This window comes from Dermacentor variabilis, unplaced genomic scaffold (assembly GCF_050947875.1).
Source record: "Dermacentor variabilis isolate Ectoservices unplaced genomic scaffold, ASM5094787v1 scaffold_12, whole genome shotgun sequence".
NCBI lineage: Eukaryota > Metazoa > Arthropoda > Arachnida > Ixodida > Ixodidae > Dermacentor > Dermacentor variabilis.
In genome coordinates, this window is record NW_027460280.1 from 54,397,008 (window position 1) to 54,421,438 (window position 24,431).

At 43.4% G+C, this 24,431-nt stretch overlaps 2 protein-coding genes across 3 annotated transcripts in view; one reads left to right on the plus strand and one right to left on the minus strand.

Moving 5' to 3' along the window:
• Positions 1-19,915, plus strand: part of LOC142566305 (uncharacterized) — an 86,627-nt gene extending 66,712 nt beyond the window's left edge. Inside the window, exons 4-18 of one of the 2 annotated variants that reach the window (XM_075677211.1) lie at positions 2,219-2,508; positions 3,295-3,330; positions 9,819-9,924; positions 9,998-10,123; positions 10,202-10,549; positions 10,610-10,780; positions 10,842-11,082; positions 11,168-11,367; positions 11,427-11,528; positions 13,172-13,285; positions 13,386-13,483; positions 16,389-16,560; positions 16,622-16,763; positions 18,170-18,291; positions 18,369-19,915. In XM_075677211.1, the coding sequence (XP_075533326.1) occupies positions 2,219-2,508; positions 3,295-3,330; positions 9,819-9,924; positions 9,998-10,123; positions 10,202-10,549; positions 10,610-10,780; positions 10,842-11,082; positions 11,168-11,367; positions 11,427-11,528; positions 13,172-13,285; positions 13,386-13,483; positions 16,389-16,560; positions 16,622-16,763; positions 18,170-18,291; positions 18,369-18,698 (2,598 nt within the window). In that variant the 3' untranslated portion in view covers positions 18,699-19,915. The remainder of the gene's footprint in view (positions 1-2,218; positions 2,509-3,294; positions 3,331-9,818; positions 9,925-9,997; positions 10,124-10,201; positions 10,550-10,609; positions 10,781-10,841; positions 11,083-11,167; positions 11,368-11,426; positions 11,529-13,171; positions 13,286-13,385; positions 13,484-16,388; positions 16,561-16,621; positions 16,764-18,169; positions 18,292-18,368) is intronic. The other variant, XM_075677212.1, reaches the window with a different exon arrangement.
• The window catches only part of Gpat4 (Glycerol-3-phosphate acyltransferase 4), a 36,755-nt gene continuing 25,796 nt past the window's right edge, over positions 13,473-24,431 (minus strand). The window contains exon 12 of the mRNA XM_075677213.1: positions 13,473-19,521. Coding sequence (XP_075533328.1) covers positions 19,354-19,521 — 168 coding nt within the window. The 3' untranslated portion in view covers positions 13,473-19,353. The remainder of the gene's footprint in view (positions 19,522-24,431) is intronic.

The window sequence follows — 24,431 nt, forward strand, 5'->3', positions numbered from 1 at the left end:
TGCAGGTTAGCGAACACTTACCCATACCTGTCAGCTCTTTTACAATTTTATCGTAAAATACCCAATTTTTATTTCTTGTTTACGATTGTCATATTTGAGGAAATTATTTTACGATTTCTTTATTTATGGCGATGCTAGGGCAATACCTATTTTCTTTAAATACAACATCACTCGCTGGCCGATCTTTTCATAGCCTGATTTTTCAGATACATCGATGATACGACGTATACCCGCCCAGCAGCGTTGTCAGGTGATAGAACCAATGTATAGCGGCAGCCAAAATTTCGACCGCGAATACTTCGTGAATAAACTCTATAAGTGTCCGTGGCGCAGATTCTTCTTGCTGCGACTATAAAGCAGAGGGAGTGCCTCTTCACAGCGTCCCTATACATAACAAAGCCAGCGAACCTTTACTAAACAGTACATGCCTTCAGTAGTAAAACAATGTTTAGTACTTCTAACCTTTTCCTTTTTTCTTTCTTTTTTTCGGCAGTAGCTTTTCTTTCTCATCCTAACGCTCGTAGGTTAGTGTACCGCAGGTAGTCAAAATGTTAATTTGGAGCCTTCCACTATACGGCGCGTCTCTCATGTTCCATGTGTTGCTTTATAACGTAAAAATCAATCTATCTATCTATCTATCTATCTATCAAACGTTACCCCGACTCGTCGCTCTCAGTACACGAAGCAGTGACATTAACAGATGTATACATAAAGTTCGCGCAATTTTGGCGCATCACTGTTTTACCGGCGCAGCTTCTCCGACGTCTACCGCAGTCGCGGTTGCATTCTGTCTGGTCCTCAGCAAGCTTTATAAGTAGGGTCTGCTTACGAGATGTCAGTGCTTCGTGCTTTTCTTTCTTTTTTTTTTTTTGCTGCTGTCTGTCATCTTTAAAAATATTGCCGAGTTTTGTACCAAGAGTGCAATTGAGTCGAAATTCATGGACTTATTAAGCTAATTATCAAGTATGGAAACACGTAAGGAAGCCAGTTGTTTTCCTCGCCATCATTTATCAGATAAAATGCTGCTCTGCCTGGCATATAGCGTGTACTGCACTGTGGCCGTATTGATCATATGGTGATCAATACTTATACTTGGTGGACGAAATGCATTTTCTGTTTTACTCTAATACAAGCTTACGTCGCGCGACTCGAGCTGGTGTGCCAATTACTGCATAATTTGCTGCCTAACTGAATAAGCAACCTTGGGCCGAATTCACAAAAGTTTTCGCTCGTAAGTGCTGTTTGCCATTGGCCAGCTGCTTTGAGTAGTAATATTTTCGACATTATGATTGGACATTTGCGCTTATGAACGTTCTGGCGTTTTTTTCTTGTGTGTGTGTGTGTGTGTGTGTGTGTGTGTGTGTGTGTGTGTGTGTGTGTGTGTGTGTGTGTGTGTGTGTGTGTGTGTGAATACGGGCCCTTATATTCAAGCCTGTCTTCCGCTCAACGTTTAGATTGTACTTGGTGATGTGTTTAATGCTCACCTAAATCGCATCGCTGTAAACCCTGCAGTGTCCCTATGCAACTATCGCTGTGGAAAACCACTGAGGCTTTCATAATGCAAACGCGGAACTGCGTGTCAGCATGTAGCTCTGCGCTGTAGCAGACATGATGTATTGGGGGAATCCTAGCTGCTAAAATCGGAAAGTGGCGGCGTTTCATTTGTCTGCACCGTTGCTGCGGGAATACCACGCGTTTTCGTGTTAACAGATCAATCCAAAAGCCCTTGAACTTGGGCGTTGCTGGTCTAATTCTTTGTGGTGTTTGTTGCAGTCTGCAGACAACAGTCTGCAACAAACATATTGATATATGTTCATAATTTCATGGTGAGCCGTGGGTTTACCGACTCCAAATGGAAGCCCGGTCAAGCAGAGGAAGATTACGCGTGTCAGAGAACCCTTAGGCGCGAATGTGACGTTGCGTAGGCCGTATATAGCTTCTACCGAAAGCGGCATTGCAAGCAGTTAGCAAAAATCAGGCTTGCACAATCTCTGCCGCATTCCAGCCGTTACAGAGAATCCCCGCGATATTTTGCTGTCGGCACCACAAAACGCAACCGCTGCAGCGGCTCCTACATCATATAATCTTTCGGAAAACTGGGCCCTTTGTGAATGCAAGATTTGCCGCCGCTGGCAGCTGGTTGTCTTCAGAATCTGTGAATCGTTATAGGACAAAGTGAACCGACGAGAGGGCACTTGTCTCGTGCTGACTGACGCAGTTGCACGAACCAAAGAGGGCCGGGCGGCCAGAGTTCCGGTTTGTGGAGGACAACGGCTGGCCGGTGACCACGCGCCAGGAGACGTCGCTGACGGTGCTGGACGTTATGAGCAACCGGAGCCTGTTCATTCAGATGGGCGCACAGCCCACGGGTGACGTGGCACCCAACAGCATCATGGCGCCTCCGCTGAGCAACGCCCTGGTGGCGCAACGCTCGTCTCAGGCTCCCCTGGCAGCGCTTCCCGCCGAGGAGTGGGATGGCAAGCGCAAGAAGTCCGTGCGCTTCGGCAGGTCAGTTACGTTGCCTAGCATGGCTGACTTGTCCACGTGGGCTTGAGCGCAAGTCTACTCGGGCGATGTGTTGTGCATTGAAAATTAGCGTAACTATAATTCAAAGGCCACTGAACTGGAGTGTGCGATAGGTCGTCGCTCCCGTGAAGAGAGAGTCTTCAATGCGCTACCTTTTTCTTTAAGCTCAGGGTGCTTCTCCAGCTTTATACTGGTTTAGGCGCAGTCTTTGCCAAATGAGCGCAGGTGACCGCGTGCGTGACCGCCGCTCCGTGCTGTGGGGCTTCGCGGCTATATGCTCGAAGACTAAAATAACCTCTGATCTTACTCTCCTGCTAAACTGCCTACGTAGCCCCTCCAGACAGTTACGGTCACACGCGCCGACACTTGCGTATACTTTCGACAAAGGCTGTACTTGACATGAAGTGGCTGAGACCAGTTGATGCGAACATTGATGTATTAGAGGTGAGCCACGCAAGATGAAGACGTGGACAGCGTTTTACAAATTTCGTTTGTGCTGTATTTGATGTCATAGTAAAGCCAGCCAGATAAAAAAAAAGAAAAAAAGGGGGGTGGGGTACTTGTCGGCAAGCGGTAGGTCAGATGTCGACGTGTGGCGTCGTGCAAGGATGATCCTACATATTTAGTGGTAGTAGTCCGTTTGAACTGCTGGAATACTTGCGAGCATGAGTGCCTTCGAATGAAAGTGTTGCATGTGAAAATAAGGGACACTGCCTCAGTCATTGACGCCTTCCTTCTTTTTCCGTGTGTCGCGTGTCTTTCGATCAGGTTTTCTTCCGGCTGGTTTGGTCGGTTCTCAGTGAGGTAAGGCGACGTTACTGTGTGGCGCGCATGCGTGCACGGTCGTTTCCTCCTTTTGGAATGGTGTGGCCCTATTACAGTCCTCCACAACCGCAACACCGCGCAAGGTTATATGCGCTCCAAGAACAAAGGAACTGCTAGCTAACGGTAACTGCTTTTTCCCGTATATAGCCCTAACACAACCCGATGGAGTGCGTTTACTCTTTGTTCCAAGTATATGTGTAGTCACCAGAAATTTTCCATCGACTCTAGTTCCCAAGGAGAGTGAACGCATTCAGTAGGGGTGTGTGAGAACTATCGAAAATGGGCGTATGCATACGGGGAAATTAGTTGCTATTGCCTCCTTTGTTCTTGGGGTAGCCCCCTTTTTTTTTTTTTGCTTCAAAGCGGCGTTCTCGGCGTGGCGGATGTATGAAGTGTCATGTCAGACACCTGCGGATTGCAGATGCAAATTGATTAACACGTGTGGTTCGTTAACGTGCTAACAATTGTATTTTATCCCTGTGAGCTCTTTGATGTGTACAGTTGCATGATTATGGCTCACTTTTGCGTTTTGCAGTAACACACCTGGTGCATTAGCAGACATCGACTAACTGTCACACGCACACAGTTGGCAACCCGCGTACAGAGACAAAGGTTACTTTATCTCAAAACTATCCGCTTCTCGTCATCGACAGAAACGGGGTACAGTCAATGCACAAACACGCACAAAGATTATGATAGCAGCCGGAAGTAATTACCTACCGATTCTTGGCGATGGTGCTGTAATAGACACAATGGTTCGCTGATCTACAGCAATCAAATAATACCATGGGCTCAACAGAGCACGGTTTTCAATATTACCTTATATAAAGTGATATATTTTATATTTACCATATATAAGGAAAATTTTTGTTACCTAAGAAATCGATATAAGAAGCGACCAGAACAGACATGAAAGGTGCATGTTTCAGCAGTATACTGACAAAAATTCCCAAAAAGAATGCAGTAAAGATAAAAAGCTATCGAAGTTCTTCTATAGGAAAAATTGTTAGTCTGGACGGGCATTAGTAAATGAGCGAAACGCAAATAGGAACTTATATAATGATTAGGTTGCTTAAGGTGACATGTTTTAAACTAATTCCTGCTTCAAGTTGTCTTATCCCAAGACGTGCCGCTAAATACAACGGCTTTCCAACTAGTCTTGTATACCCAAGACATGGAGGTTGCCCGGTACAATACACGACGTGGAGCGTTTCACGGCACATGTTAGGGCCAATTATATGGAAGCTAGCATTAAACACAGCACCAGTTAGGAAAAGTGGTCGCACCTTGAGGAATGCATTGTTTTGATCGCGAAATCGCATGCATCATAATACCGCTAATTAAATGGCACTTAGTTTGCGAATTGTATTCCGCGTACATCCCAACCGTAATAGTAGTGAAAAATGAAGTTACATTCCTCGCTGTTTCTCTTGTGCGGTGGCGCACGTTTCCATTCTAGGGCCAGATGCGTTGGCAACGGCGAAATATAATTTCTTTCCGGATACCGTGCACCGAAAACATTTCTGGTCAACGGTACTATCACGCACTGGCGCACGTTTTCGGCCGCTGGTAGTGGTCTCGACCAGCTTCAAGAACGTTCGTACGCTAGAACTGTTCGCAATGCCAGCGAATCGTGATGTACGGTGGCAAACAGCCCTTGCGAACGAAAAGCTTTGAAAAGCGCTTGTCTCGATTTGTCCCTCGTCCTTTCTGCGCTGTTTTGCTTGCATTACTTTGAGTTCGAATTCAGGCGCCAAATTCGCAAAGACGTCCATTTGTGTTATTTGCTATTGGCCGCGGCTGCCAATTGTTTGATATGTCCAGCATCACGATTCGCTGGCATTTGCTCTTGCGAACGGTTCTAGCGTAAGAGCTTTCTTGTGAATATATGGGCCCCGGCGCTGAAAATTCTTTACTTCTTTTCCAGTAGTAATATTTTCCGAATTTTTGTTTATCCCTGTTGAAACAAACGGCGTGTTACAGTATACTGCCGGACACTCCGTGCACGCTTGTATTTAATTCCTTATGCAGACTTGAACATTTTATCTGCGTGCTCCCACGTAGCTATATTACTCGGCACGGCCGCACGGAGCGAGGTCGAGCCAGTTGCATGGGGTGTCTGCTCGTTCACATTGCGGAGGACTGTATATGTGCACTTTTCCTGCATGTAGTGTGGTACGTGTTTCTACAAGCTTGGGGTCCTTAGTTTTTGTTCAGCGTGGTTGAACGTCGTCTCCTCGTTGCACATTTTAGTAGCGCACGTTCACTGCCCCCCCCCCCCCTCCATTTGCATTCAGCCCGGATATACCACTAAAGCGCCAGCTGTGTGCAACTTCCCTTGATCAAACAGAACACGCACGCGGAGCCGATCACGCTGCTCCTGCATCCCAAAGTGCCCGAAACTGGCAGCAGCAAAGCCAGTTGCCAGTACCTGTTTTGAACCTATCGCAGCCGCGGTAGCCGTGCCCGCGTGGCTGGGCCGTTTCCCGCATGCGCAGTACTCGCGCACCGTGCCCAAATAAGTGGCGTGGCGTGACGCGATGGAAGTTCGAGCTCCCAGCGTGCCGATGGCACGGGAATAATTGACACGCCGTACGCAAGGGAGCAGTCTACTTCTTGCGCGTAAAGGCTTCGCGGTTTGTTATCGCGCTTAGCACTAGGCCTGAATGTCTTGATTACACAGATAAATGGACCACGGAATGCCAAGTGCCTCTGAAACAGCCCCCACACGCGAGAAGCGATAGCGGTCACTTGAAGCCAGCGCAGCGCACTCGGGGACCGAAGGCACAGCACCGCGCCGAATGTGTGTGGGATTGCCTGTTCGAAATATACAGGTTGTCCCACATAACTTGAGCCAAACTTTCAAAAATGAAAGGCACTCCGGACGCGAGTTGGACCGAATGCATCATGTAGGCACTGGCCTAGAATTGCTCAGGCTATTTTTTTTATTTTCCCCTAAACTAACGAATTAGTTACGTTTAATTAATGAACCTTTTAAGCATTGGCTGCAGACCCCAACTGTGACATGCAAAGTTGTAGAGCACCTTAAGAAACCTCTCAATAAACTGTTCCGAACACGATATATCTCACGTGGTCTTTTTTTCCACGTTCCAAAGATAGCCCGCGAAGTATGAAAAAATGCCACGTGACGGGGCGCTTGCGCATTGTTATTGTGCTGCAAGCGTGCGATGGATGAACAAGGTCGGCTGCAGCGAGACTGGCCCGCGACAGGGCGTTTGCAGCGTCATGCGATAAGGGCCGCATGCCCAGATACCTACACCAGGCATGACGCCCTGTCGCGGGCCAGTCTCGCTGCAGCCGACCCACAGAGTAATATAGTAATACTCTATGGCCGACCTTGTTCATCCATCGCACGCTTGAGAGCAGCACAATAACAGTCCGCAACTGCCCCGTCACATGGTATTTCTTAATATTTAGCAGGCTTTTTTTGGAACGCGAAAAAAAGGACCACGTGAGGTATGTCGTGTTGTAAACAATTTATTGATAGGTTTCTCACGGTGCTCTACAACTTCGCGTATCACACTTGCGGTGAGCTGGCAATACTTAAAGAGTTTATTAATTAAACATAAATAATCCGTTAGTTAAGGGGAAAATAAAAATAGCCTGAGTAACTCGAGGCCAGTGCCAACATTATGCATTCGGTTCAACTCGCGTCCGGAGTGCCTTTCATTTTTAAAACTTTGGCTCAAGTTATGTGGGATAACCTGTATATATGGGTGCACTTATCTCCACGTTAAAGAGGCGGGCAAAAAAAAAAGGAGACGGAAAGGAATCACGATTGTGGGTCACGTTACTTACCACTTGGACTTATTTTAGTGTGGCTGAAGGAAAACACAAGATGAAAGGGCGTTCAAGTGTCTGCTGGTGCAGCTAGACTATGCAGATGCAGCTGCATAGTCTACTACCAAGCAAGAGCAAGAGATGTTTAGAGTAGTGGTGGAAAAGAAAAAGCAGGGAAAAGATTCACACGACCGGATCCGTTACAGGCGTAGCGGTACAATGTAGACAAGTTTTGAGGAAGAGAAAGAAAAGATTAAGGAGATGTATACGAAAATGCTGGAATTAAAAGCATCTATAGCATACCTGAGTAACTCGAGCAAGCTAGGCGACTATTCATCACCGCCAAAGGGATGCCACTTGATCATCATCATTATCACAAGAGCTTCGTCGCTCATCATGTGTGCGCGTTTGCTGTTTTACAGTGACAGCTGCTATGAGCTCCCTCCACCAACGTTACTAGATCTGTTGCCCTCCACTAGTCGTTTTGATGTTCACCGGTGAGTGTTGTAGGGATCCCAAAGTGCTTGGCGAGAAGCATATAAAAGGGAAAATAATAATAATAATTCGCCGTGCACCACGAGGATCCAAACTCGGGACCCATAGATTGGCGTAAATTTTACCTGAGGCCATAGAGTTAGTATACTAACTCTGGAGGTAAAGCTAATGAAAGAAGTGGAAACCGCAAAGGCACCGCCATGTTGCTACGACTCAATTCTATAAAGCTAAAAATAGCAAAAATATTATGTAAAAACATGAACACATAGCATGTCCGTATGGACAACGTGTAAAGTTCATTCCATATATTTTTCTGAGAGATCGGGCAGCTATTTAGAAAATATTGATGTAAAATTTACGGCGCTTGAAAGGATGCGTTAGCAGGTGCTTTAACTAGATAGTGCCACCTTACTAAGGATTTTCTTTTTCCGTTTCTCTTTTTTTGACATAACGGCTAGAGTGCATTGTGATACAACGGGGAAAGCCACATAATCTTGATCATCATCATCAGGCTTGGGTTAACATTGATTGGGCATCTCGTCAGAACTGCGTCACGTAGTTTGCGCCTGTGCGCCTGCCTGGAGTATTAACGTGGTGGTGCCCTTGTGGCTGCCTATATCAATACATGGGCGCTATGGGCAGCTGTCCTCTATGCCTCAAGCACTCCGCCGAAATGCTACAGCAGAGAACAGTACTGCGCCTGGGAGCTGCTATGAATGGCTGACGCCTGCTCGACTTTCTCTACTAGATCAAGCTAAAGCCCCTCCATACACGTTTTCGCAGAAAGCGGTGCTGGCACATGGTTGGAGGGGCTTTAGATAACATTGGCGTTGGCACCTTTCTCGTCTTCTGGCGTGTTGTCATCCCAATTGCGGAGGGCGTCCAGATTTAAATTCTCTTATTGCTTGTACGCATCTTCGAATGTTTACTACAGTAAAACTTACTGCGAATATTGCACCAGCTATCGTGCCACTGCATCCCAATACAAGTTAAACTGCTGACTTATTCGTTAAAGTGTGGCTCACATGTTAGAGAACCTGGACTAGCCAGAAAGTCTGTCATATTGCGAAGAGCTTATAGCAAAATGCTCAGGGAGAGAGAGGAGGAGGAAAAACTTTATTTTCGTCAGATGTTAGGGTTCGTTGAATTACTGAGCTTTGCCAGGCGGCATGGCTGACAGAGAATGTTGTTAGGACGCCCTCTCCTGTTCCTTTTTCTTTTTTGAACACTTCGTTGCAGAAAACACGGCCCGATGTGCACAGACTACAGGGTGCTTTAATATTCGGTAATGTGGAAACATATCAGCATCACTGAACACACTTAGCAACTTGCCTTGTTTGGTCAGCACAGATAGCGCACAAACATTAAATGAGCCATTTAGTTTGCTGGCAGTTAGTTCATCCTGCCTAACAAAATGTATGGGGTGTATTACTTGCATGCATGATGCAACAAAGCCACGAGCGATGTGACGAAGCACATGCACCTGCGCCACCTGCATTAGGAGCCACTGCCCCTGAACTGCACACTACACGGCTTCGTTGCACCACCAATGCATGCACTTTGCCTAAGGATAGCATGGGTCACGCAATGTGCAAAACCAGTAGTCGAGTACACTTTTGCAGTGCTGCATCTGTGGCCTACTGGTATATTGAGCCAGCTTCTGCATTCAAGCTGATGTTGAACTATGGAATGAATGAAGGAACTTTCATTCATTCCATAATCTGTAGACTGCAAATTGCGTGCGGTGAACTTGTCTCTAACAGTTAATTATGCCAATGCATTCACACATTATTTATTTATTTACATACTCTCAGCACCCTATGGCATTACAAAGATGAGTGTTTGATGGATAGAGTCATTTACTGCCTTTCTGAAAGCGACAGAGCAGTGATGGAGGCGATTCCATTTTGCTGCATGCATGTGGCAAAAAAAGAGAAATGGCAAAGCACAGCATGATGGAACACTCACCTTGAAAATATTATTGTTTTGCAAAGACACATAGGGGAAAGCACATAAGCACACAACGACCTTGAGCTGCATTTTCTGCTTCCTTATTTCACAATTGTTGTTAACTATAAATCTGCTGCAAACTGTTTTTTGTGAGCCACCAAGGAACTGATGTGAACATATTTTATATATAGCTTGAATAATGGTCGTCCTCTTCATTCCAGAAATGAACCAAAGCCCATTCTTATAAGTTATGTACGAGCCGAGACGGCACAACATGCTCTGAACCTCAAGCAGGAGTTGCACAAAATGAACTTCAGTGTATACCTAGTGAGTACCAATTTACAGGTTTTATTGAGGTGATTGCAGCATTTGTAATCATGCTCTGTGTGCATAATCTTAGGATATTGATGAGATCAAGATCGGAAGCGACTGGCAGGATGCACTGAATTATGCAGTGAGCGAGTGCCACTTATTTGTACCTCTGATCAGTCCCATGTATGGCAAGACACAATGGACAAACCGAGAGGCAAGTGTTTTTGGCAAAAGCATGCAATGTTGTGTCATGTGTACATATTCTAATGGCTAAGTCTTTTTTCCCACATAGGTCAAGCTAGCAGATGTGCTTCACAAAGTGATCATCCCTGTAAACTTCCTCGAGACCTGGCCACCAGAGTGCCTTGCTATTCAGTTTGCATCCACTCAGTACATTGCAGCTTGGAAGGCTTCAGAACATGAGACAGGCCAGGGCAAGCAGAACAGGCCAATCGATCAGAGCCCTGACCTTGGAGCACCTACTGGCTCTGCTCCTACGGGAGAGGGGTACAAATATGACTACAGAGTGTGGGATGAAACTAACTTGAAGCGAGTTGCCAAAGAGATTGCTGAACGCTACAGACAGACAGTCAAGAGGGAACAAATTGCCGAACGTCGAAGCAAGACATCCAGCTTAAAGGTAGCAGAGAGAGACATCTTTGTGTTTGGACAATGCCCAACATGCTGTTTTTGGTTGCAGATCAAGCGAACTTCTCACATAGGCTCTCTCGCCACCGTTGACGAGCAGCCAACAATGCGAGTCAGTTCTATATCAGAAGCAACCGCTGCCATTTGTACAACAGAATCGCTCGAACCTGTGGAGACCAAGGAGCTCATTGTGATAACGGCACATCCCAAACAAAAGGAGATGGTACGCATCCTGCACATCTACTTCTGCAAAAGAGTTTCCTAACACAGTGTGTTCTTCACAGGTACAAGTTATTGCAAGAATGCTTGAGCAAGATGGGTTCAGGGTCTGGAGCACAACAGAGTTGAATGAAGCAAGAGACAGCTGTTCAGACACAGAAAGCATTCCCACCAACCCTAATACACCTCGGGAGCTTGCACCCATTCCAGAGGGTGAAAGAGTCTTTAGTGACACTTACAGGGAGGCCAACAACCGCATCCTGGAACACAAGCGGCTAAGCTCACTTCGAGAGCAGGAAGCACCTGGTAAGTCGTGTGATCTGCCAAAAGCTACATTTCAGACTGTCATAAATGTATAGCCTCTCACCAACGTAAACCTTTCTTTTCACAGGATATGCCACATATTCTGTCACAGAAGGTCGTTCTGTGTGCCGCCTTACATCCCAGGCCAGTGATGCAAGCGTTGTATCTATGCTTGCGGGAGAGAAACTAGAAAAACTGACTCGATTCCAACAAAAGGCTGTTCAGGCCAAAGTTGTAATTGTTTTGATTACAAAAGAATTCACAGCATCACGCACCTCTGAACAACAGGTGAGTTGCAATGCCCAACGTTACTTTCAACAGCACTAACTGAAACCAAATTATTTCAGGTGTTCTATATTGAACACAGGAAGCGTGTAGTTCTGGTCAAGTGTGATGACTGCCCAATTCCATGCTGGTTTACATCACTAATGGGCAATGACATCATTTCGGTAAGTAGCAACTTGCTTTTACTGGCATTTGCAAAGAGCCTTTAAAAAGCTAGAATGTGCCAGTTATTGCATGTTTTCTATCATGACCACTTATTAAAACAGCCATGCAGGTATCTTAGCTTCTAGTTAGTTCCAAAGAACAGCTATACAAAATAATTGCAGCAAGTAAGCTGTCACCAAAAAATGGCCAAAAGGTGTTGCATTATTCTAGTGTGAAAATGTTGCTGCTAGCCAGTCAAGTGTGCATACAGAAAGTACCTAATCTCACTGGTTGATCATACATACCTGCTAAAGACAGAACTACTAGAAATGCAGACTACATGCACTGCTAACAGAAATATATGATACAAGAATTCATTTGCATTAGGATCACTCAGAATTTGCTTCAATGTCAATACTCTGGTCCCAGAGTGGACACGTAACTGACTTGACACTTCGGTGCTGACACGGCACTTTTTTTTCTTTTGATATCACATGCCAAGGCCTTTCATTTGTTCCTGGTGCAGTACATGGCAGATGACCCTGAACTCAGACAAATGTAAAGTTATGTCCTTCTCGCGAAAACATTCAAACTCTCGCTTTTCTTACGTCCTAAATAACACCGCCGTACCTCCGACATCGTCCTACAAGTACTCATCTTTCCTGGAGTACACACATAACAGCTATCTCTGCAAGAGCTTCAAAAACTCTGGGTTATCTTTGACGGAACTTGCGTAAATCCCCTGCTACAGTTCGTAAATTAGCATATCAGACTTTTGTTCGCCCACAGTTAGAATTTGCGTCATCAGTATGGTCACCACATCAAAATTATTTAGCTGATATGGTAGAATCAATTGAAAACAGAGCATCGCGCTTCATCACAAGCAACTACGACAGAACTTGCAGCGTAACTAAGATTAAAGCAGATATTTTTCTCCAGCCACTTGAAACTCGGCGCACCATGTCTTCTTTCTCCCCAGCCACTTGAAACTCGGCGCACCATAAGTCTTCTTTGCCTTTTCCATAGATATGTTCATGGTAATCGACCTCATGTGTTGCTGCTTGAAGTACCAGCGCGCACGTCACGTCGCCTTAACAATAGCCATAGTTTCAAGTGCATATTCGGCAATACACTGTCATTTAATGCCTCAGCACTGCCACGTGCGATAACCGTATGGAACAGTCTTCCTGATAGCATTGCTTGCTTAACAAATCGTGATGCCTTTTGCGAAGAATCGCAAAGCTTCCTGTAGAAACATTGTATAAGGATGTTATTGACCTGCTTTCCTTCCCTGTTTTTTACACTTGTATTTTTTGTGTGTATGAGTATATTACTGTAATTACACTGTCTAAGGCTTAGCCTAGGCAAACATTTTTTTTAACTTATCTTGTGACTGCCTGTATTGATATTTATATTGTTTACTCCTGTTGAAACACTTACTTTGTGTGTCCCCTTACCCAATGCCCTTAAATGGGCCTGTAAGGTATATTAAATAAATAAATAAATTTGTTTTAAGTGATTATGACTACGGCACAGGAATGCTTAAATTACGATTGTGGTAACTTAGCCACACTTTAGAGACAAGTGAAACCATATCAAAAAACCAACCTAAAACAAGCAAGCTTTAAAAAACCTACATGCAGTCTATAATATTGCTTTTCAGAGGGATAACCCCGAATTTGAAAACATACTGAGGATCCGGATAAGGCGAGCAACAAGCCCCGACACTTCAGAAACCCCAAAGGATGCTGCCGCAGAAGCCACAATGCAATGCTTGGTGAATAGCATGCCACCCTTCAGTAGCTTAGGTCACTTTTGTCAACAGTGTGTTCACGGCCTGACATTATATATATATATATTTCTTCTGCTATTTGCAGGTAACTTTCATCAAGAAGGAAATTCCATCTCTGGAAACATGCGTGTACATTGCTGGGAGCAGCAAGCTGCAGTCAACAAGATCAGTCGAAATATGCAGGTGCGTTACAGCATTTATTTCAGTTGTACACACCTAACAAGTAAAGGCAGAGATATCATGGAAACTAAAAACTGTCCAGTGAGCTCTCAAACGTTCAAGCAGTTGTAGCATTTTTGATTATGCTGCACAATCACCAAATGAAAACATGTGCCTTCCAAACTTAAAAGCAGCTACAAACAGCACAAAACCATAATTTTATTAGAGATCCCCATAAAAATGCAATGAGTAAAAAACAAATGTCCTATGAAGCAACTACAAGAGTGCATAGTATCTTTTAGGCCTATCAATGCTGAACTTTTACAGCCCTAGAAAGATAATTTTGGTAAGCAAGACCTCCCAAGAGTGTCTGGTGCACTAGAATCATTGCTTCAAAGGTGCATTTACCTTTCCTCACCAACGTGTACAAGAAACATACCTGTGCAAAATCAGTAGATAAACATCTCACCAGTGAAATGTTAGTGCAGCATATCATGGACCAGGTTATTCATTTAGCAAAGTTTTTGAGAAATATTTAGATAGAAAGCCACATACATAACTATAATGCCTTGTTTGAGTTCAGCACAGGCAATGGCAGTGACGTTTCCAGTGGCCTGTTTGAACAAGGCAACACCATACACAAGAATTCCCATTTCAAATATATGTTGTTCCAGAGGCACCCTAGCTCTTCCAATGCATGCTGCGCAAACACACATTACCTACGGGACACTGTGGTGCGGTTCTTTTGCTCTTATTCATACCCAAGAATACAGGGTTTATATTCCAACTTCAGTCACCATGAATACTGTCCATCTGGCATGTGCTCATTGACTGATGCAGCAGGAGCTGTGCTAGCTTAGTTATGACACATGCACACATACCTGCTTGCCCTGACAAGGAGAAGCAGTGTGAAGAAAGTTTTACAAGTCCCCATTTGATTTTAGCAAGGACAATAAACATAGTGATTAGGTAACTTATTGAAAAAGGTTCTTAAATACAAGCAAAAAGAAAGCATCACATGGGCCAGAACTTCGAAGCAATTGCAGTGACCCGACATCACATTTATCACTGCTGTACGAATGTGACTTTAAGGGTAACAGCAGGTTGCTTTACTTTAAAAGCCATGGAACACACATCAGATTAGATGTTCATTCATGCTGAATAACTAGGGAATCTTCTAAGAATATCTACAGTGGACAAGGTGTTGCTTCTTTGTTTTCTTTTTGCTTGATGTGCAAATTTTCCACTTTCTTGCTAGTGCAGTGTTTATAGTCATCAGCCAGGTTAACATCTCCAGCTTCTCATTGAAGTAAGCATCGCTCCCGCTTGTGATAACCCCCATGCCCAATTCCTGTAAGGTACTTCCAAACAAGTTGTTGCGAAGCGCACCCTTTTTTGAAGCAGCACCGACAAACTTTGTAGCATTGGAAGCGGCACACATGCTTTTGCTGCATCAGCCAGTCAGGACACACAGCTTTAAGGCAGCCATTGCATGAAAGTCAGAATATGGCCCAGGTGAAGTGCACATGATTTCTGCATATGCACACAGTTGCTGTATCTGATCCACAGGCAAGAAAAAGAGGCATATAAGTGATTCAGTGCTCTCCACACTTATACAAGAAACAAAAACAGAAGGAGAAAAGAATGCTACTTAGTACGTCAAAACAGGGATACTAGAAAGGCCACATAAACTTGTGCACTTCTTTGTCCACTGCTACAGTTTGCATCCACGACCCCCGTAATACTTCCTTAATTTTAACATTGAACTGTTTGGGAACTTGCACATACAAATGTGAAATGAGGACAGCAAGAGTTGACTAAGTTGATCATCGAACAGAGAATAAGGGTATTACATTGGGTTTACTGTAGCAAGAAAGTGCTACCCCTACCAAAAGTAGGATAAGGGACTATGTACATTACGTCGAGTTTACTATGCTAAGACAAAGAATTGCTAACAGTAACAGAGTGAAGGCCTATATTTCTACTTTTCTTATGTGCACAAAATTGAAAAGGCTGGGCAGCTGCATCATTTTTACCTTATCCATTGTGTAAACAAACATTATAAGGTTATTAGTGAAGAGAAATCGAAAACAGCAAGGCGACTGAGTGACTTCACCGAGGTGCTAACCATGCTCGGATGCAAAAGATATTTCCTTTTAAATGCTACCATTTTATATCTAACATGAACATGCAATAGCAGAAGCACTGTGCAATTTTAAATGCAAAGGGTTATCAGGAAACCATGCACAGTTTCATGGCTGTGACTAACTGGCACGTAGTTGTAAGCAAGAAAACTGCACATAATTTACAACACAGACACATGCAGTGAGCACCGAATCCACCTGCCATGCTAAGTAGGACCCATTTCCACTAGGATGGGATTGGGCATGCCATGTATAAATTGTTTATCCCAAACTGAAGTCTATTGCATCCACCAGATGTGCCTGGTGTCCAGCAGCCACTTTGGCCAGATTTGACTGCCCTGTGCCAGGTCATCCATGTCCGCAAATGCCACTACATAGGAGGTGTCATTGTACTTTGCTTTCAATGAAATACAGGTCAAAATTTGCAAACCGTAGGCTGCTTCAGCTTTGGTCTGAACTCTCAAAATATTTGCGTGGCAATGGTCAGCACCAACACCACTGCATTACCAGGCACTGGGACAGTTTTTCCGACCATTCTGCTGACCACACTCAATTGCAGCAGCATGAACATGCAGTCCTACATGACTGGCAGTTATAAGATCCAGTACGTTTTCATTCCAAGCAGTAGTGCACGCTTAGTGAACCCCTGCAACAGTAGTTTTTTCCGGCCACAAAGCAAGCAACCTTCTACATTACGGTAGGGCATTAGTATGAAACTTACTGAACAACCAATTCACACCATCTTTCATCCAATGCTAACTTTTATTTCTGCTTGTAATTCCCAGGGAGATTGGCAAGGAGCTTGCAAAGAGGCCCAACCTGGCTGTTGTCACAGGAGGATTCTTTGGAGCACCTGATGTTGTAGCCAGGACATTTCATGAATGCCGAGTCAACAATGGCCACACTGACCACACTGACCCTCGAGTCTTTCACATACTGCCCAAGCGAGATGACAAGGTTGAAGATTGGTCAGTTGAAGCGTATGCTCAGAAAACTAACTGCAGCTTGTCTTTTGCAGATGTTCACTGGCAAAGTGCAGCAGAACAGTGATGGTTCTTTTGCGGCAATCAACTACGGGAGAAACCTGTTCCTTGGGAATTCAGTCAAAGAACGTGAAAGTGCAGTGGCCCGTGCTTTTGACACATGCATCGTGGTAGAAGGTAAGACGGTATGCATCAGAGTGACAGAGAATAGCATTCACCTACCACAGGATGTCACAAATGCCTGTTTAACAGTAGTACAGGTAAAGTGTTTCATGCTTGCAGACACTGCACAATTAACTACACTGCTATACAACAACACAGCACTCACATTTAATTCAGCAGGAAAAAAATAATAAAGAAAGGATAATAGCATATTCATCGGCACCGGTCCTCAACAAGCTGCAGTCAAACTTTATTATACTGAACTCGGGAGAGATACAGAGAAACTTAGTATAGCAAAAATTGCAAAAAAGTGCAAAGTGTTTTATAGGGCCTCTTTACACTCCTCTCTCAGTGGTACATAAAGGTGGCACTGAAGAATGCATTGAGAAATCGCTTTTGTGTATTTTTGCAAAAATGGCTTCGTTGGAGACTTTGAGGCTGAGCGCACACTGTGGGAACTGCCAGCTGTGCATGCAGTCAGGGTGCAACTTAACACATAGCATGTTTCTTCACTGCACCTTCAAACCTCTTTTACTTTGCCGAGCCCTTCTGTTTTCTTCATTGTGGCTACAGGTTGACTACACGAGAACATATGACATACTAGACGTGAAATTCTTAGCATTTATAAACAGCTCTACACGCATTCTAAGCATAAGGGGGTTCTGCATCACTTTCAGATAATTGCTAAAAACGGTAACTTACTCTATTTATTAGGTCACTTATGTTTTTCTAGTTGCTGCACAGCTACATTGTTACATCCTCATTTAGTTATGTTCAAGCACACAGGTGGAATTGCTGCAGTTATCCCTCTCCCGTACTGACTTGAGCATTACCCAAGACAGGCACAACAGTTTCAATGTCCAAACTCTTTCCTTTCTTTGTTTTCACACAAAAAATATTTTGTCCAGTGTGCAACGGGCTCAGCAAAGGTGACTGATAATACTGACAATCACCTCTGATGATGATACAGCAATCTAGCCTAAATCTAGCCTAGATGTTAAACTCTCCGTCAAGTTATAATTGCAGTAGTAGAAATTCAAATTTCGGGGCAGCATGGTGAACAGACTATGTTTTATGTTTTGTTACAGTTGGTAGTTTTGCACAATGTAACTAACAATTTTGCTGAACTCTGAGATTAGTTTTAGAAGTATCAGTATTCTACAAGCTTTCATACATGAAATCAACATATTGAGCTTGAGTGTAGCAACTTTTTGTCATTTAACCCTCCCTTGCTGAAAAACCATTAGAAGTGATGAATTCTTGCCCGTCTAGTGTACAAATAATTACTTAGTAATTAATTTATAATTATATGTAATTTATTTAATTAATCATTAACCTATCGTCATCAGCCCATTATAATAGAGATAGCATGAAATATGGGAAACTGGGGATACAACATTGGTACAATGCTTGCATTGCAGGTGGTCCTTGTGCAGCTCATGAGGTTGAACAATTCGTCTGGAGTGACCACTTTGTTGTGCCTGTAGTCTCAACTGGAGGAGCAGCTGGTGGTCAGTTTGGTGTGCCTCTGAAGATTCTAGAGGTGAGCCATACGAAATACCTTCTGCAAAGAGTGATTTCTAATCTACCTTTTTTTTTTTTTGCTATATATTTTTTTAGACCCCACATGGCATCACTGAAGAGAAATGGTCTGTGCTGTCTGAGAAAGAAGCACCCCCTACTGAAGTGGCCAAGGCTGTTGTGGAAATTGTTGTGCAACTCAAACGAGCCATGATTTCCCACACCAAATCACACTTGGTGCGTAACAAGTACAAAAAGCTGAAGAAGCGCAACAAACACAGCCGGGAACCAGCTGAGCAGCAGACAACAGACGCTTCACACACCACCGACTCTGGTCCCACCCCGAGTGTAAAGAGCACAGTGTCATTCCGAACCATGTCCCAATGGCAAAGGCTACTGAACTACTTTCGCAAGAAGTCCACTTCCTAGCATTTCCTTCCAAGGACCACCATAGAAGTGGGGACACTCCAAAGAACAAACTATTCTAGTTGCACTTGAGCAGCCTTGCTGTGTCCTTGCAGACTGGCGTGCAAGTCATTGGGTGCACTCTAGTTTTTTGGAAAGTCACTGCCTTCCATTCTCTAAAAATGAATGTGAATTTCTATGTTGTACAATGGCACTTCAACAGCCTGCATGCAAGCCTCACCACATCTTGTAGTAATTATCATACATCACATCCTTTTAGCCATGAGCACATATTTGTTTTGTGCAGTCGAAACTTAACTTTATTGAGGTATTAGAGATATGACATCTCATTCCATCAGCAACAACTCAGTAAGTGCTGCCTCATCTTCCTTCTCTTTTCTCTAAAGGCCAACGTGTTATCACAGTTTGAACCAACCTGCAAGCAGTTGTCGCCTGCTTAGCAAGCTATGCCAAACGCTGAACAGCATTATATATACATGGCCTGAGTACAGAACTGATCACAATGATTGTACATAGTGTTGATTCCACATGAATAAACTATCACCTCTGCTGGACCGCTTTCACTGGTTGGCATGTAGCAGAAAGGGCCCAGCATAGAAACTAAGCCGACCCGTGCTATGTACACGTGTGCCCAAACAGTCTCTTTCCTTGCCGAGGCTCACGTCAGCTTGAGGCGTTGGCTGAAGTCCTTCTGTTGCTGCTCCTTCCACTCCCGCTTAACATAGGTGCGCTTCAGCAAGCCATCCCAGTTTAGGTCGAGCAGGCCACCCTGCTCGGCAATCTTGGATTTGACTCTGTTGGCAAACTCCACTGATGACTCATCAACCTGAAAAGAGCAACAGCACACCTTTCCATTGCCAGTCTCTGATCATGGCATTGTAGGTTAAGTGGAATATATTCATGACAGAGCCATGATGGATAACAGAATATAGCTTTAATCCAAAGTATGCGCCCTTTCACATTGCTGCAATGTACTCAGGATAATGCGAGGTGCAATCAAATAGGCATGCAACTGGTCACATTCCCCAATGAGTCCTAGCAGACTGCATGAAGCCCACTAGGCATTGCACTTGTTCATGCATCTCAGAATAAGGTTCTGCACAAGCCTGGCAACTGGCCATGGATCACAGATGCTGCAATACTGTGAATTTTGTGTGTTAGGCATTCAAATGCATGTGTACTAAGAAATGAAACTTGTATTAAATTATTGTATTTGGTCAGTTGTTCAAATTCTTAACTCCAATACTCACACATGCGCACGGGTTTCCAGCACTTTTATTTTCCTTCAATGCTTATCTTATAATTAAGGCTTCAATCCACAGTACCAGCAATGGTTATTAAATGTCATATTGGCAGATGTCATTAACCTGTGTAAACTCCTTGAGTCACAGCTATGCAGGCCAAGCTGGCATTGGGCACTGCCTAATTACACCATTTAGGTGTTCAATACTCTTTTTCTTTTTTTTTTATGGCAACCAATGCTACTATATATTATTTAATAGAATTTATTGCTGGTATTAGCAGTAAATTACTGTAGCTTGTATGATTTGAAGTGATCTACTGATAAGAACACTGCCAAGTTACAGGATTTGGTTGGTATGCTCACTTAGTTTAGTGAGGACATACAGTAAAATAATGGAAATATATGTTACTTTCTTCAGTCATAATATAAATTCACATGACAAGTTATTTTTCCTGCACTTATTATTAGCTTCAAAAACAATTCAGTGCTCAATAAAACCAACAAACACATAAATCACATGCAAAATGTATTGATGTCCTAGTTGGTAGCCCAGGACACAGTGTCAGTGCTGGCACTGGGTGCATTCTGTTTATACTTGCACGAATGGTCAAGAATGCATAGGCAAAAACAGATATACTACCATATTTACTCAATTCTAACAATCTAACTGTAACCCTCACCTGATTTTCACAGCCAGAAACAAAACAAAAAATGCAATGCCTATGACTATTTACATATGAGAATTTTATTTGAGAGAGGGAGAGTAACATAGATTTGTTCTCACTTGAAAAAATAAATTTATACCATCTGAACCACAGCAGGACTGGGCTTCAGTCACTGCCGCTGTTGGAGGCCTTGTTATCTCTTCAATGGCCCTTCAGCCTCTCATCTTTGCTGCCATTCATGGAATTTGAGATATACTGCATTTGTTAAATGCACGATTCAAAATCTAACAATGTGATATTGTGTGACGACAAACTTGAGTACAGAGAAGAAGAGCACTTGGCCCAATCTTTGACGTCCTTAGCCCTGTAAGCCCAGACACAGTTCCATATCAAGGAAAGTTGGAACAACTTGTACAGCTAATTATTGCTAATTAGCTACATTTGTAAAAATAAATGAAATGTTATTTGAAGGAAAGCTTCATTAGTAAAGTAATTAATTATTAAGTGGTCTGCTGAACTATCCACAGCTTAAATCTCACTCCAGTGTATAAAAATGCTGTGTTCAGCTTCCTGCACTTGCATAAAAATTTTGATATCAAACTGCATTGCACACGATACTATGTTGGGCATTAGTACAGGGTTAAACACCTCATAGACAATGGCAACCTAGCGCATTCATGGAGCAGGCACAAGTAATGTCAGTTACCACAGCTCCCACAGGGGTTGCCATTCTAGACAATGTCAAATTGCACAATGTTGGCATTCAAAAACAACCACAGAGGGCTGTTTTAGCCCAAATTTTACAAAAAGCACGAAAGGATACGAACAGGGCAGGCACTACACTGTTACACTGCCCAGACTGAGTGTAAGCCATATCTTGAAAACACTGCAGTCTCGCTTAGAGACAAATATCAGTGTACATGCAAGATCGTAGAAGCTGCAGTAATGAGTAGTGATGTTTACGAGTGCTTCAGCTCACCGTTTCTTTTGTTACCTGCCAAAGAAATAAATTTTCTTGAGGGGAGCTGGTGACAAGCGCTTAGTAATGCACACATGTTAATAGATCGAATGATTAGTCATGTTCTTTCTTGTCTTTCTCTTTTTGTCTGTTTTCCTGTATACATCCACAACATCTGACATTAAACATTAGTTGGAAGTTAGCAGCTGTCCCGTTTAGTATTTTCTTTTGTGCTTTTGTAAAATCTGCGCTGAAACAGTATTGAGTATGGATTACCAACTAGCCCGAACCAGCGCTCTAATAGCCACCCTGTCAGCCAATCAGCGCTGACAATATGGCAGAATTTCGGCTGCAGCTGACATGTGGACTGGATTGCATTGCAGTAATTTTCAATGCCAATCTTCATACTAGCTTATAACTATTGTGTAATTTTGAAATAGCACTCTATTATAATGAACATTTAATTTATTATTCAAATGTTCCAGGAATGTATAAGTTAGAATTGAGTAAACATGGCAGGTAGAAGGAGTCGTTTCTGTGAGCTGACAGCAACCGCGGGATCCAGTGGAGTCTGACCAAATCCTATGACCAATAAATGACTATCAAAATAGAACACAATAATGAACACGTGGAAGGTTTTTGCACATAATCCAAGCATGCTATCTATTGCTATCTTCTATGCGGACGGAGGTGCATGTAGGCACACCTGTGTACGGGCTTTCACCTTTTTACACAGCCTGGCGCACCGTCCATGGTTATTCTGTTCCAATATGTGCAAATAAATTATTATTATTATTATTATTATTATTATTATTATGTCAGCATCACGACATAATTTCCATACAGGCACGCTTTTTTCGGCAGGTTTTTCATTGTTTATATACCTTAGCCTAAATAAAATTATCTCACAAATGCTTGCACACTTAAGTAGACCTTTAAAGGGTCCCTTACTAGTTTTGGGCATTGAAAAGAGACAAGCACGGTGCATAGATTATGGAACGACGATTTTGTCTTGAAGGTGTTACACTGATGCCAAATCAGTTCTGCGGAAATGAGCAAGGTGGAGACAGCTTCGTTAAAAGATAAAATTGTGATCGACCAAACTGTAGCACCAAGCTACAAAGAATTAGTTCGTACTACATATGTTCCTTCAAACAAAAACTGGTTGCTAGTCTACATCCTTGCATTGTCTCTCCTTGTCCCGTTGTTTAGGACTCATCCAAATAAATTTCAATATGTACAAACAAGTTCAACTTTCATCTCTTATACAAAGGAAGCTCACATGCGTTCTGCAGAAAGTAGCTTGACAGTGGAAGAAAAATTTGTCCTAGCCTGGAGAAACTGGAAACAATGCCCATATGGGGCAATCACTCTACCATCAGAGCTAACCAGGAAGCTGGTAGTTGATCACAAAGCGAACAGACACGTAGTTGGGGGCAGCAGTGCGGCATTGTGCAATCCTGTCTGAAACACTGCACTGTATAGAGTTGATTATGTGATAGTAATAATATGTGTGTATACATACGCACACCGACCGACCGACCGATCCACCCACCCACCTACCCACCCACCCACCCACACACACACACACACACACACATGCATATATATATATATATATATATAAGCAAGAAGAAAGGGGGTTAACCGAATGGCCTGACACTAAGGACAAATTGCTTGTACTGACTAACTGAATCAAAGAAATGATAAATTATATATATATATATATATATATATATATATATATATATATATATATATATATAAAGTGACATAGCAGAAGCTGTACAGACAGACAGAGTGGAGCCTTGTTAAAACAATGTTGCAACCACTGGAAAAATAAAGTCAACAACAGATTTTTTGAACATGCCCAATAATCCAGATGTCCTCGCGACACTGCCATGTACCATATAGAGCCAATGTACAAAGACATCTGAAATTTCGGATAACGAAACCCTTCACTGTTCAATTTTCGGAACCTTCTGCTGTGTCCACAGGTCCGAAACGGCACTAACTGAAGCCACCACTGATTTATCTCACAGCATCGAACCAGCCCTCTCGCACACACATCCACTGGCAGCTGTGCAGTCACCACGGCAGCACTAGGCCTAGCTATTTGCTACTAAGCTTTTTGCTGTTTGGTGCCACACTTTTAATTGAAAGAATTTGCCAATTTCAGCAATAGTGCCACATCTGCCTTTGTCATTCTTGCGGATGGCTTCTAAGTGCTGAAAGTACAGAATGTGTCAAGCATTGCATAATGCCGGTTTCCAAAAGTCAGCTTTGCCACAATACAGCAATGTTAAACGGTCAAGCGCATGCACTGTATTGCGTCGAAGCATATGAAGGTGAGAAAGGGACCACTGATACGGGTTACAGCACATATTCTTTAATTATACATGCATGCACCCGCCCGTAATTCCCCCCCCGCCCCTCGCCCTGCCCCATCTCCTTTCACAGTATGAGCCCTGATACACTTAAGTGCATTGGCAAGCCTTCAGAAACACTTCGGGCATGCCTATGGCTATTTGAACCCTTTGGGGCAGTAAAGGCGTGCATTCATTTTTCTAGACTGCCTTATTTTTCGCACATTATCATGGCCCCTAGGGAGTCCAAAAAATGGGAGGTTGACTGTACCTTGTTTATATTCTATATTCGTTACAAACATATGTGGTGATAGCTGTGAAACAAGATTCGCATTATGTCTATGTGAAAGAAATGCGAGCAATGGCAAAACGAGCAAAAGGTCTTCTGTGGATTTTGATGGTCTGTTGGTGGCTCGCCATGCCGATGCTAGCAAGGAAACAACAATTACATACACGTGCTTTCCACCGTACTTGATACGCAGCCGTGCAGTCAGTGTGATCACA